The 15,321-nt window shown below is 46.6% G+C and overlaps 1 protein-coding gene across 1 annotated transcript in view; it reads right to left on the bottom strand.

Moving 5' to 3' along the window:
- The window catches only part of PHYH (phytanoyl-CoA 2-hydroxylase), a 115,599-nt gene that overhangs the window by 43,979 nt on the left and 56,299 nt on the right, over positions 1–15,321 (bottom strand). The window contains exon 2 of the mRNA XM_086919654.1: positions 13,629–13,778. Coding sequence (XP_086775780.1) covers positions 13,629–13,778 — 150 coding nt within the window. The remainder of the gene's footprint in view (positions 1–13,628; positions 13,779–15,321) is intronic.

Raw genomic sequence — 15,321 nt, 5'->3', positions numbered from 1 at the left:
TCCACTTCCAGATCCAGACAAACTCCAGAACCACTATGTGGCACTCTGACCTCAGACCTCCCGGACCTCACACTATGTTCAACCTCACCATCGCAGACCTCTTTCTCGAAACCCACCGCACACAAGCCTACACCACGCCCCCCACACAGAAACTGGAGCAAGACCAATGAAGATCACCTCAACCCCTCACTCAGCCGGACCTCTCCTCCCACCGCAACCAACATCAAATCTGCAGCCAACAAACTCCACAGATGGTTAACCGACTGCGCAAACACGCTCGCCCCCCTCGCCCCCCAGAACGCCAACAGACAACGCACCTCGAAGGCCTCCTGGTTCAACACTGAACTCTGAGAATCCAAGCGCAGGTGCTGACGACTCGAGAAAGCATGGAGGAACAGAAAAACCTCTGAAGCATGCGTTGCCTACAAGACCGCCATGACAGAAAACCACCAACTCATCACGTCCATGAAGAGGAAATTGATCCAGGACAAAATCCTCTCTAACGCCCGCAACTCATACAAGAATTCACCAAACCCCCCAGCAAAACTTCAGATGTCTCTCCCTCCCAGGATCTCTGCAACAAACTCGGTTCCTTTTTCCATCACAAGATCAAGACTCTCTATGACAACTTCGACGAACAGAACAAAGGCACAGACACCACACCAGCAACGCCATCCAGCCGACCATCTCTGCCTGGACCCCAGTCACCGCAGAAGACACCGCAAAGACCATGAGGAGCATTCACTCAGGAGCCCCCACCGATCTCGACCACCACACATCCTCCACAGAGCTGCCTCCGCCATAGCACCTGAACTACGGCGTACAATCAACTGCTCCCTCGAAGCAAGCACCTTTAACAATGACTGGAAACGCACACAAGTAAAGCCCCTCCTCAAGAAGCCCTCCGCAGACCCAACAGACCTCAGGAACCACAGACCCATTTTCCTCCTCCCCTTCGCCACCAAAGTCACCGAGAAGATTGTCAACAACCAGCTCACAAACTTCACAGAATCCAACTCGATCCTCGACACTTCTCAATCCGGATTCCGCAGCAACCGCAGCACAGAGACCGCCCTCCTAGCCACCACTGAAGACATCCGCACTCTCCTCGACCAAAGCCACATGGCAGCACTCATCCTACTAGACCTCTTGGCAGCCTTCGACACCATCTCCCTCTGCACACTAGCCGCCAGACTCCACGACGCCTGCATTCAGGGAACTGCCCTAGACTGGATCCGCTCCTTCCTCGCCGACAGAACTCAAAGAATAAGACTCCCACCCTTCCTCTCCGAACCCATAGAAATCAGATGCGGAGTAACCCAAGGCTCGTCACTCAGCCCCACCCTCTTCAACAGCTACATGGCCCCTCTCGCAGCCATTGCCAGGAAATACAGGCTCAGCATAGGATCCTACGTCAACGACACCCAGCTGAACCTCTCCCTCACCAAGGAACCCAACATCACCAGACACGGCTTCCAGGAAGGAATGAAGGACGTCACATCCTGGATGAGCAGCAGCTGCCTGAAGCTTAACTTGGAGATGAGAGAAGTCATCGTCCTCGGACCCACCCCCTCCGCGTGGAACGACACCTGGTAGCACGCACCCATGGCAATCCTCCCACACCCAGAGATCACACCCACAACCTCGGCATCATACTGGACTCCTCCCTCAACATGAACAGACAGATCAAAGCTGTATCTTCTACGTGCTTCAACACCCTCCGCATACTCTGCAAGACCTTCAAGTGGACCCACCCCCCGTAGCCAGGAAGACCATCACACCCATGCATTCAGAACAAGCAAACTGGTCTACGGAAACACCCTCTATGCCGGAATTACCAAATCTCTCCTCCACAAACTCCAGACAATCCAGAACTTGTTCTCGGCATCCCACGACAAGATCACACTACCCAGCACCTACTAGATCTCCACCGGCTCCCCGTCAAAAAAAGAGTGACCGTCAAGCTGTTCACTCATGCCTACAAATCCCTCCACAACACAGACCCCCTCACAGAGACACCAGCAAGAGGGCCAGCTGGTTCACCCCAGAACTCCTAGCCTCCAAGCAAGCCTGCCAGAAACTAGAGAAGAAACGACACAGTGAACAAACTCCGGACAGCCACGCAGCACACAAGGACGCCACCCGCAACCACCACCACTTCATTAGGGCCACCAAGAGGACCTCCTTCAAAGACCGCCTCGACAACAACGCACACAATAGCAAGGAGACCTTCAACATTGTGAAGGAACTCTCCAACCCCAGCTCCAACACCAACGACATCCTGGCGTCGCAAGCCCTGTGCGACTCCCTCGCCACCTTCTTCCACCGCAAGGTAGCAGACATCCACGACAGCTTCAACAACCAGACAGACCCAACAGACAGCAACACAACAGACCCTCCGCACACCATCGACCACGAACCCCTGCTAGCCTGGGCCAGCGTGAACATTGATGATACCATTAAGACCATGCACACAATCCACTCCGGCTCTCCGTCAGACCCATTCCCGCACCACGTCTTCAACAGAGCAAGCAGCTCCATCGAACCCCACCTGCGCAACGTCTTCAATCTCTCCCTCGAGACCGCAACCTTCCCAGAGATCTGGAAACACGCTGAGATCAACGCACTACTCAAAAAACCTAAGGCAGACCCAAGAGACATCAAGAACTTCCGGCCCATCTCTCTGCTCCACTTCCCGGCCAAGATCATTGCGAAAACCGTCAACAGACAGCTAACCCCTTACCTCAATGAAAACAAAATCCTGGACCCTTCCCAGTCAGCGTTCCACGGCAACCACAGCACCGAGATTGCCCTCATCGCCGCCACCGACGACATCGGGACCCTGCTAGACAACGGCGAGACCGCAGCACTCATCCTCCTAGACCTCTCTGCCGCCTTCGACACCGTCTGCCACCGCACACCACATGCACGCATCCACGCCACAGGGATCTGAGACAAGGCTCTGGATTGGACCACCTCCTTCCTCTCCGGCAGAACCCAGAGCGTCCGCCTCCCCCATTCCGTTCCAAAGCCTTCGAGATCACTTGCGGCGTACCCCAGGGATCCTCCCTCTGCCCGACACTGTTCAACATTTACATGGCCCCGCTCGTACACGTAGCCCGACAGCACAACCTCAACATAATCTCCTACGCCGCGACACTCAGCTGATCCTCTCCCTCACCAAGGACCCCATCACTGCCAAAGCCAACCTCCACGAAGGAATGAAGGCCTTTGCGGACTGGATGAAGACTAGCTGTCTGAAGCTGAACTCTGACAAGAAGGAGGTCCTCATCCTCGGCTCCAACCCTTCACCCTAGGACGACTCCTGGTGAGCGACGGCACTTGGGGCAGCCCCGACACCCACCGACCAAGCACGCAACTTGGGAATCATCCTCGACTCAACGCTCTCAATGACCAAGCAAGTCAACGCCGTCTCCTCCTCCTGCTTCAACACCCTCCGCATGCTCTGCATGATCTATAGATGGATCCCAACAGATACAAGAAAGTCAGTCACCCAGGCCCTCTTCAGCAGCAGACTCGACTACGGAACCGCCCTCACCGCGGGAGCCCCGACCAAGCTCATCAAACGACTACAACGCACCCAAAAAGCCTCTGCATGACTGATCCTAGACGTACCACACCACGGCCACATCACTCTCCACCTGAGAAACATGCACTGGCTCCCCGTCAACAAGAGGATATCCTTCAAGCTCCTCACCCACGCACACAAGGCACTCCACAGGACCAGCCCAGCCTACCTCAACAGACGGCTCTCCTACATCCCCAACCGTCAGCTACGCTCCGCCGACCTCTCACTCGCCACCGTCCCGCGCATCCGAAGAAAAACCACTGGTGGGAGATACTTCTCCCACCTCACCGTCAAGACATGGAACACCCTCCCACTGAGCCTACGACAGACCCAAGACCTGCTGACCTTCAGGAGGATACTCAAGACCTGGCTGTTCGATCAGTAGTGCCCCCCCCCCCCCCCCAGTGCCTTGAGACCTTCGTGGGTATGTAGTGCGCTTTACAAATGATAGATTGATTGATTGACTGCAATAGTCTGTTCTTAGGCTCCCCAGTTTACATTTTTCATAGGCTTCAGATTATTTAAAATGCAGATGCTAGACCTGTGGTACTCATTGTACGGCCCGCGGGCCGCCAGTGGCCCGGCAGGCCTTCGTTGGCGGCCCGCGGTCCTTTTCTTGCTGTGTTTACGTTTCTAGTGAGTAGTTTTGAGAAACAAGGGTACCCCATAAATTGAACCTGGGGATTTAACGTATTGTAAGAAAAATAATGGTTTGGGGTGGCCTAAAAGGTCCTAGATAATAAGGTCTAAAAATATTACTGAATCAATCTTAGGAGCAAGGTTTTTGTAGGGTAACATGTGAAAGAATATTTATTTCATATTCTCATGTAGAAATACGTTTCAGGTGCTCACATGAGTGACAGGGTGCATAACGTGACTTGAGTGAACAAGGTGAAAATATACAGAATGTCACAAAAACAAGGTGTTATCCACGGAACTATATACAATGGAATGGGGGAATTTCCTTGGTTGGGTCGACAGCGTTTCGATCTAGAAGAATTTAGATCATCATCAGGGCATGGTGAGCTTTCCGGAAACCATATCAAAATGAGGTAGGTTTAATACTTTGGCCCTACATAGAAAAGTTATTAACATTGTGTTTTGTGCCCCCAGTGGCATGTTAAACATTTAAGGCATGCACATTGTCCATTGTCTAATTGGATTGATAACCATTTACTAGCGCGCTTGGGTGCCTATTGAATAAGGTCTGTGAATAAACGTGCGTTTTTGGATAAGTGGGAGCTTACTTAGTCTATTTGGTAGCCTTATTTATCGTCTGGGCTATGCAAGTGAATCTTTGGAATTCTCAAGGAGTGGATCTGTGAATGGGGGAAAAAAAAGGGGGGGGGGGTTTAAAAAGTTGTTTGCAATAGACAGAAAGAATGTCATGTCATCCTCTCAGGAGTACACAGGGGTTATTCTTCCTATACTGTGGCTCCTATTGTGGTAGAGAATGGATATGGTATAGTCTATGTATACTTATATAAGCTTACTTGAAGGTTGGGATCATCTCTTTTCTGATGTCTTTAGTTTGGGAGGGTTCCTTGTCTAGGCGCCACAATCTATGTGCAGAACGGAGGATATATATGTTATGTCATGTTAATTTCGATTTATATAGAGCCAAATCACCAACAGGTCTCTAAGCGCTTGCTTTGGGAACCCGTCCTGGCTTTCCCTGCGAGATAACCCCTACTGGGCATCCCCAAGGTGAAGACCAGGCATCCCATCGCGGTGGGGCCGTAGTGGAGATTAAGCAAGCTATTGCCCAGAGTTGCAGAGTGTGAACCCATGATTCGAGTAGGCACCGAGGCGAGAATTATCGAGTCTGTGGACATTTTGAGCTCAAGACCCTGCCGCGTCGGGAATTGAACCCTGGTCCCGGGTCGGACCTCTGCATCAGGGTCTGCCTCCTCTAACCAGTGAGCCACACTTCTCCTATATGTCTATATATATCTTGGTATGTGGCAGTCATACTAGATCGAAACGCCATCGACCCAACCAAGTAAATTACCCCATTTCATTGTATATAGTTCCGTGGATTACACCTTGTTTTTGTGACATTCTGTATATTTTCACATTGTTCACTCAAGTCACGTTATGCACCCTGTCACTCATGTGAGCACCTGAAACGTATTTCTACATGAGAATATGAAATAAATATTCTTCCACATGTTACCCTACAAAAACCTTGCTCCTATGAAAAACAATGGTTTGGGGTGGCCTAAAAGGTCCTAGATAATAAGGTCTAATTATATTACTGAATCAATCATTCAGTAATATAATTAGACCTTATTATCTAGGACCTTTTAGGCTACCCCAAATCATTGTTTTTCTTACAATACCATTCTAGTGAGGTCAGCAGTAAACACCAAATATGACCGCACAAGCATACGTTGTGATCACATATTAAATAGGTATTCACTACTAAGCTCCTGCAGCCATCTTCTGTGTTTACTGCCGGCCTCTGTGACCTTCCGGCACCGTTTGAAAGCTTCCCAAAAGGCCCTTTACAAGTCAGCGGTAAACGCTTTCACAGCTGACTTTTAAAGGGCCTTTTGGGAAGCTTCCTGTTTGGACAGAGACTGATAGAGGCAGGGACAGAGGAAGACAGATAGAGGCAGGGACAGATAGAGGCAGGGACAAATAGAGGCAGGGACGAATAGAGGCAGGGACAGAGATGCAGATAGACACAGACACATAGAGACAGAAACAGACCGAGACAGAGACAGACAGAGAGAGAGACACAGACAGAGAGAGAGACAGACAGAGAGAGAGAGAGAGACAGAGAGAGAGAGAGAAAGACAGAGAGAGAGAGAAAGACAGACACAGAGAGAGGCAGAGACAGAGAGAGACAGAGATAGATAGAGACAGTTAAAGACAGACAGAGACAGAGAGAGATAGAGACAGATCGAGACAGACAGATACAGATAGTCCGAAAAAATACAGATATAGACAGATAGGGACAGAGATAGAGACAGCGATAGAGACAGACAGATATAGATAGAGATAGAGACAGATAGATAGAGACAGATAAAGATAGAGACAGACAGATAGAGACAGAGGCAGGTGGGGAGAGAGACAGATGGAGATAGAGACAGAGAGATAGATAGAGATAGAGAGAGAGAGAGAGAGAGAGAGAGAGAGAGAGAGAAGAGAGAGATAGAGAAAGAGAGAGAGAGATATAGAGAGAGATATAGATAGAGAGTGAGCAAGAGACAGAGAGACAGACAGACCGATAGAGACAGAGAGAGACAGATGTAGACAGAGACAGATAGAGATAGAGACAGACAGAGAAAGACAGAGCGATAGATAGAGAAAGAGAGAGAGATAGAGAGAGTTAGATAGAGAGCAATAGAGAGATAGAGAGAGGGAGATATATATATATATATATATATATATATATATATATATATATATATATATATATATATATATATATATATATATATACATAGAGAGAGAGAGAGAGATAGAGAGAGTTGGATAGAGAGCAATAGAGAGATAGAGAGAGGGAGAGAGAGATATATAGGGAGAGACAGAGAGAGAGAGAGAGAGAGAGAGAGAGATAGATAGCTAGATAGATAGATAGATAGATAGAGAGAGAAAGAAAGAAAGATAGATGTGTGTGTGTATGGTAGGTCTGGTGGCTTAGTGGACGAATGCGTCTGCTGCAGGGGCCTGTGTTCAACCTGTGTTTTTTCCCTTTAGCCCTGCTTCCCCTCCCCCCAACTGACCCCGCCCCCACCGGTGCAGCCCTCGGCCACGAACCACACTGTAAATTTGTCCCAAGAGAAAGTTAGTGAGTACATGTCTTTTATCTGGAGGAACAGCCTTCTCTTTTCGAGCTGCCACTATCTAGAATGCTCTCTCCTTACAACTCTGCCAACATGATCAACTGCGTTCCTTTCGTAAAGCCCTGACATTATGGTTTTACTCGATCTAGAATATAGTCAACCAGAAGGCAATGCTGTTCGTTTTTGTGAGGACACCATTATGGTCGCAGTCACACTTTACAAATATCCAATGCAAATACAAATAAAAGTACATATAGGAAAAACAGGTACTTCCATGTAGGATCGGTACGTAGAAATATGCATCCAACAACTCAAAGGACACCATTCAGTCTTCTTTCAGCACAAAAAGGTCCAGAGGCAGGAACAGCATCCTGAAGTTCTCCTTGCAGAGGAAAAGATTCAAGATCCTTAGGTCTAGGATTGGAAGAAGACCTCTGTGCTTCTTGGGAACCAGAAAAGTACAGAGAGTAGAAGCTTTGGCCAATTCATGATCTGGCACCAACCTGCACTGCTATTGTCTGCAACAGCTGTTACCTTGTGCTACAGAACATGGACATGTTCTTATGACTAAATGGATCCTGGAGGGGGTGGGGTATCTTGGGAGGAAACTGTTGGAATGGTAGGGCATAACCCCTCCTTTTTACACTCTGAATGCCCCACTGGTCTGAAGTGATGACATTTTAGACACACAGTATAATATCCCGGCCTCTCACCAGTCTCTGGGTCATCTAGAGCTACTTCCCATATGGTGCATGGGATAAGATTGTCAATTGAAGGGCATGAGTTCTGCCTTTTCCACTGCCCTTGTATTGCTTATGCAGCATGTTTTGGGACTGCTGCTGTGGTTGAATTGCCTTGCACTGCCAGAAATTAAAGCACTGCATGTAGACTTGTAACTTTCAAAATTGTTTATAGTCTCTTTGAGGTGGCTGAAGTGCTAAGAATTGTGACATAGCTCTACTTGTTTTGAACTAAAGCAGAGTCAGCTTTATCACTGAACAGATGGGTTCCATAGAAAGGCAAATCCATTAATATGATCTGCAGAACTGTTGAAAAACCTGATGTATGAAGCCAGATGTCTCAGTGGAGGGTTACAGAACAGCCTATTGCCCTGGCCACCAAGTAGACAAAATCCAATCCTAACTTTGTGATGTGCCTCGATGCCACTTGTCCATCTCTCATCAGTTCAGAAAGGAGGTCCTTAAGGTTTTCAAGCAAATTCCGTACAATTAATTGTGCCAAATCTCAAAGGGCATGCCCTGTTTCAGAAGGCAAATGGCATTAAGGGATTTTATGGCTAGACTGACCGCTGAGAATATTGGCCCGAAGGATTGCCCATCTCCAATTTGGGGGATGTGTCAATGACATTAGCATTTCTCAAGGCCTGAAAATCGGAGTCTGAGACGGCCGGTCTCACTATTATCATCTGTTCTGATGTATTCCATGAGATCCACATCACTGCCGAATAAGGTGCTGATAGTGTCACTATACCAACTTGATTCAACTGACTGATCCTTCCCTATATTGTAGCTCCTCAATTAAGCACTAGGTCTTAATGGGATGGCCTTAGGGTCAGGAAAGTATGGTCCACTAAAGGACGTGCATCCTTAGACTATGTGCCGTCAGGTCCTGTACCAGCGTAGGGGATTGGGAGGGGGAGCTGGAATCAGCATTGGCGGTGCTAGCTGTGGTGTCACAAGAAGCTTTGCTAGTGAAGGTGGCTGCGCTAGTTCTACACATAGTGCAATAGTTGTGGTAAGACTCGCCAGAAGGAGTCCGAATGCCACCTTAAACAGGTCCCATGGGGCTCAATGGCACTTTAGGGGGGGACCAGGGCCAATCTAAATATGTCAAACTTAGCTTTTTGAAAGCAGAACCTGTGGGCCTCAAGGTGGATCCTGAGGAGAAAGTTTAGGCATCAGAGTCAGAGCCAATGACACAGTGGGTCCTTGCCTTCAGACAGTAGTCCGGCTCAGATGATAACTCTGAAACGTTCATCGTATGTCTGGGAGAACTCCCTCAAGAACACTGCTTGGAGGTATCACTGTGCTTCCGCTTGTTTATATATTTTACCTGCATTTCTTTCAACGACTTTGAGGATGGTTACTCAGAGAAATTTGAACGAGGTGCAGGCTTTCATCTGACCTGACGCTCATAACAAACTCTGGTTATGAAGAGTTTTGCCTCCCTTTCTTTTATTGCCTTGGGGTGCATGCTCAAGCATGAGCACCATGGCGCGGTGTCATTGTCTGATCCCTGGCACCAAAGACATATGCTATGAGGGTTCGTGATTGAGATCTGGTCCTCAAAGTTCCTAAAGAGTTTAACCCCTTCCATGCTAATGACAAGGTCAGCTCGTCATGGGTGTTACCTGCGCTGCGCTTATGACGAGCTGACCTTGTCATGAACAATGGGAAAATAAAGATCCAGCACCCAGCGGGAAAACCCTTAGCAGCCAAGGTGTTAAACCTTGAATGTGTGTGGTGAGGAAGATAGACTATGGGGACATTTAGCACTGCTACCAAAAAATGTTAGTGTGGCATGAATCAAAGTCTTTGATGAGGATGGGCTACAGATGCACGTTGAAAGGACAGAAAAAAGGGGAATGAAAAGGTAATTGATGTTAGGACACCTAGATGGGTGCTTTATGGCTCCACTGAAGTCACAGTGGTGTTCTCACTGGAACCAATGAGTAGCCAGCAGCCGTTACCAGGTAGATGGGCTACTGAAAAGTTCTGGATCCAGTCCAGTGCTTGGGATATTCAGAATGGGAGGAACCTGTATAAAGAAGTAACCATAAGAAATAACATTAAAAAGGAGCTGTGGCATGGTCAGACCAAGTTAAAAGAGAGGGCATTCTTGACTTTAATGAAAGCATAGTTAATAAAAATGGGATCAAGCCTGTGACTCACGATATGGATAGGAGAATTTATGAGTTGTTAGATTGAACAGCTTTTAAAGAATCGACACGAAGCAAGGTGTTAATTTTTCTCACCAAGGATGGGGAAACTAGATGCATTAACAGAACTTGTAAAGTGCACGTTCACTACAGGGTATATTGGCACTGAATAACAGAGGCTTACTGTTACCCAACGCAATGGTACTCATTTCTATCAACCTCAGAAGTATGAAAGGCTGAGTGGATCCTCCAGGATTGGAACCTGTGATCATGAGGTCAAACACAATGCCCCTACAGTGTCATTGTCATTAATTCACTAAGCCACCGAACATTAAAGATAAAAGGTTACAGAAAGGAGCCAGGCGGATGATAGGTGCTTTTCATTTTATGAAGTTGATATCCAGAATAATCTGTCATGAAAGATTTAGGTCCTAGATCACGCTTCTTTAAGATGTTACGAGTCAAGTTACTACTAGCTCAGTTTTCTTACCATTCTTCTGGTTCCCATAGTTGAGAATTCATTATCATTTCAAGAACTTTTGCCAGAAAGGAAGACAGGGCTTTAATGGGATGGGCTTTTAAAAGGGTGGTGAGTGTTTGAAAAGTTTCAGAACTCCATCCATCGTCTCCTTGTGTTTGCTTTATTCGCCCTATGTTGGCAGGGTGTGCCCAGAGGTGGGTCTCTTGCTCACATTGCCACTGGAATCAAGCCAGCATGGCTGATGAGGGGTGTTACCCTGAAACCTGTCCAAAGATGCTTGTTGTCGGTTCTGGGAAGACCTGATTTGGCAGTTCAGGCTGGACTGATCCCATGAGACACAGGATCAAGACTGATTTGAATATAGCTGCGTCTGAACTGAGGTGGCGAAATGAGCTAAAGAATGACGATGGATTCAACCCAGATCTGTGACTGAGGGTGAGTGTTTGAAAAGTTTCAGCGCTACGTCCATCATCTCCTTGTGTTTTCTTAGTTTTTAAAAGGATACATTCAAACGGGTCCCTATCAGGCTGTTTTTACGTTCCCTGGCACAGACTATCTAGTTTTTGCACAAGCAGTAGCTTTGGAGTCAGCATGCGCACTAGTGTCAAAAACATATGCGCAGTGCAGGTGACGTCACCAAGTGTGTGTTGAGGTGGGAAGGGGATCCTTTAAAGAGACAATTTCTCTCTGGATTTCCATTCCCTTTCTGCAACGCCAGAGGCAGAGAAGCAACACCATTGTCATGCCAACCAAAGAGGAAATCAGATTTTCTGAACTTCCAGGGACCACCATAACCCTGCTCTCTCACTGGAGTCAGAGCTCCCAGTAGAGGCCCAGCAGCATCCAACCACCAGTGCGATGCTGCTCTGCCCTTTTAGAGGAAGTGACCAGCCAGCACACTGAAGTGGAATCCAGCCAAAAGGGAAGCGTTTGTACTTCAATAACCAACTTACTGTTAGAATTGAAATTATTGTCCTATTGTTCGTGTTTTATTCTGTGTTAAGTTAGCATTCATGGCACCATTTTATTAGTAAGCGCCATTTTCTTTCATAACCGAAAGCTAAGTTCCTGTCTCATACTGCTTGTCTTAGCAGAAAACGGTCTCCATGCACCTTTGCTTGTGTTTCTACAAGGCCGAGTTCAACTGCTCTAATTAATGTGCTCTCTATTGTGGCATACCTTTGCTGTTCGAGAGGATCGTTCCCACCTTCTAGAATGGCAGGCATGGGCGATATAACCTTCGAGTGAAGATAACATGTACCCGGTCTCAGGACTGCAGCTCATTCTTCTGTGCCTCCTTTGCTTGCTGGTGCATGGACTGGAATTTTCCAGCCTGGGCGTGTTCTTAGAGATTTGAAAATGTATAATATCTCATGCCATGTTGGGGGGGGGGGGGGAGTCAGCCCCTCTGCAGCTATCTCATGAGGCTGGTCAGACTGGGCTCTGCTACAGCGCAATACTAATAAATAACGTGGGTTTATATTCTCTACTGTCAGACCGACTCTTCATTTGTTTGGAAGGCTGAGAGGTGGTCACAAGTGACCCAGGTGACCCTATTCGGGTTATTTCCTTCATTACTTACACACATTAGAAGTAAACTTGAACCCCACACACTGGGTTTTCTTTTATCATTTTTTGCTGAGCCATACCTCATGATTTTACTGAAGTACACAATGCTAGGTCCAATGATTTAGGCCACGCCCCTAATTGGGTGGGTTAGACACACCCCTTTATCAGGTTGTCACACCCCTTTTAGAGGCCCTTCAGGTTTTCATCCCACTTATAGCCCCGAAAGAAGCATTAGGAAAATGCGTGCACTTGTAAAACCCTCTCTAGCTCTAGAAGGACAAGGATTTTCCCTTACGATTAATTGAGTTGCAGTTCCACAATAGGTTTTACACAATTATGAAAAGCAATCAGTGAAAAGCTGAACTTAACTTGGATAACCGGGATTGCCACTGACGTTTGCCCTCACCGTTTGTCAGGAAGCACCCTCTAGATCCCATTTATAAGCATACTTGAAAAAGAGATTTTCAGCCAATTTTTGTGATTTTATTGATGATGAAATCCTGAGCAAGGGACTAAAGAGGCGGTTAGGCTGGCAGAATTGTACTGGGTTCTCAACTTCATTAAACATGGTAAAAGTTTTTCTTAAAAGTGAATTGGATTTCAGAATAATATAGGAGTAACAGGCTTAACTGTGGAAATCACTGATGTCTACAAGACCTTCTGGCTTTCTGTAACTGGACTTTGTCTGAGAGGCTGTTAGATTTCTGCCACATTTTGGCTCACCGCTGTGGCTTTCGAAATGTCTGGTTTGGAATACACCAGTCCTGTGATGTTCTAGTTTTTCCTCATATTCCTATTTTCAGGGAAGCCAGGCAAGCAATATCAGTAAGTGCATAGCTTTATTCTAGGATTTAAACAGGATGGCAACATAATCTGAGTCAAAGACCTGATTCAGTGACCAAACAAGGAGAGGGCTCAAACTCTTTCACATCTATCTTTTATTCACAATCTAATATTGACAGCAACTGTTTCTATTCTGCTAAAAGCCTTAAACAACCCAGCCGTTCATAAACTTCACTATGCAATAGCTTCCCTGTCTACCTACACTTGTTCGAACCTTCACATTCAACCTCATCCCAACAAGCAGATTGAACAATGTAGGCCTCAATACAATTTTCTTATCTTTGTTCCCTTTAACCCTTTACTGTGTTACCTTCCCTAAATCCTCTTGATGCTTCAAGGTAGAGATAATTTACCATAACATTGATACAGTTGGTACTATATAATAAAAATGTGTTGTAGCATATAAAAACAGCATCACTCTCATTATTTTTTTTATTTAAATAAATGGCATACCTTGCGGAATCCAGTAGTCTTGTTCGTTCCAGAGCCATGAATAAGTAGCGGATGGAAGAAAACAGTGTCACCTTTCTCCATAACAAGATGGACTCTTGGAAGGCTTTTATCATAGTCACGGACACCATGGTACATCTTATTTACACCCCCCTAGGAAGAAAAAACATTTTAGCACCATCAATAGGAATGTTTAAGCTCTTGAGATAAGAAAAGCATGGGCTGGATTTTAATGAGCCATTCCTGAACTAAGTTGCTCCTTTATATTTCTCAAAATTGCCTGGTGAGACAATTTGGTAGGTACATTGGCTGCATAAGTTTGCAGTCTAAGTAAGTACTCTATATGAATTGAATTGAATTTGAAATTTATATAGCGCTCAAATGCCCATGGGAGTCTAGGCGCTGCAGCGGAGGAATCTACTAGAAATGAGTAATAGGTTAAGATTTAGTTTTAGAAAAACCAAGTTTTCAATGCTTTTCTAAAGGAGAGTAATGTTGGGCAGTTTTTTTTTTATAGCTAAATGAAGTGAGTTCCACAATTTTACAGTGTTGAGGAGAAAACTACTTCCTCCCTAATGAACTCTCCTGAATTTAGGTATCTGGAGAAGTTTGCTCTGAGCGGAGCAAAGCATTCTGCCTGGATGGTATCACAGTAAATGCTGTTTCAGGTACGTAGATCCTGTTCCTTGTAGAGCCTTGAACACTGGAAACAAGGCTTTGAATTCAGCTCTCTTTTTTACAGGGAGCCAGTGTAACTTTTTTAGGCCTTGGCACACAGACTGCAACTTAGGAATATTCAGCAACATCCTGTCAGCATCGTTTTTAACCCGCTGAAATTTAAGCATGTGGTGTTTCTGGAGGCCCAAAATATAGGGTGTTTCCATAGTCCAGTCTGGCTATTGTTAAGGTTGTTACCAATGTTTTTACTGCAGCTGGGGGAATATATGGTTTCACCTTCCGTATTAATTTTAGTGTTAAGTGAACCTGAGTGGCAACTTTATTAGTTTGATGTTTGAAGGTGAGTCTGTTGTCGAAGATGAAGCCCAGATTTTTGGCTTTGCGCACTGGGGTGGGAAGAGTTCCCATGTCCAGAGGCCACCAGTTCTGAGACCTAAAGGAAGTGTTGGATCCCACCAGGAGAAAACCTCTGTTGTGCTTTCATTAAGCTTTAGGCAGTTTGTGCTCATCCAGTGGTCCACGTGGGATATACACTGATTGAAACGGGCCGCCGTTTCCTCCAGATTGCTTGAGATGGATACTACAATCTGGGCATTGTCCGCGTAAGATACCAATGAGAAGCATAACTGCCTGATGACATCAGCTAAGGGGGTGACGTATAGATTGAACAAAGCAGGGCTCAGTGATGAGCCCTGCGGCACCCTACATGGAAGTGTAAATTGTTCTGAACTGGAGTCCCCGATCTAAACACATTGCCATGTGTTGTTTAGGTAGGATTTGATCAAACTTAGCTTAAGACTCCCACCTTCTGGAGCATTTTAATGAGAATGTCATGGTTCGCGGTGTCAAAGGCCGCCGAAAGATCCAATGGGATCAAGGCGGCCTTTGCACCGGAATCCAGCGTGAGAGGAGCACCTCTGCTGCCATGACCAAGGCCGTCTCCGTTCCGTGTCCTTGCCGGAAACCGTATTGCGAGGAGTCTAATAGATTTTTTTAGGATACGAAGGCCGTGAATTGG

This window comes from Lissotriton vulgaris, chromosome 1_1 (assembly GCF_964263255.1).
Source record: "Lissotriton vulgaris chromosome 1_1, aLisVul1.2, whole genome shotgun sequence".
Lineage (NCBI taxonomy): Eukaryota > Metazoa > Chordata > Amphibia > Caudata > Salamandridae > Lissotriton > Lissotriton vulgaris.
Note: the sequence above shows the minus strand (reverse complement) of the source record. Positions and strands in the feature narration are given on the sequence as shown.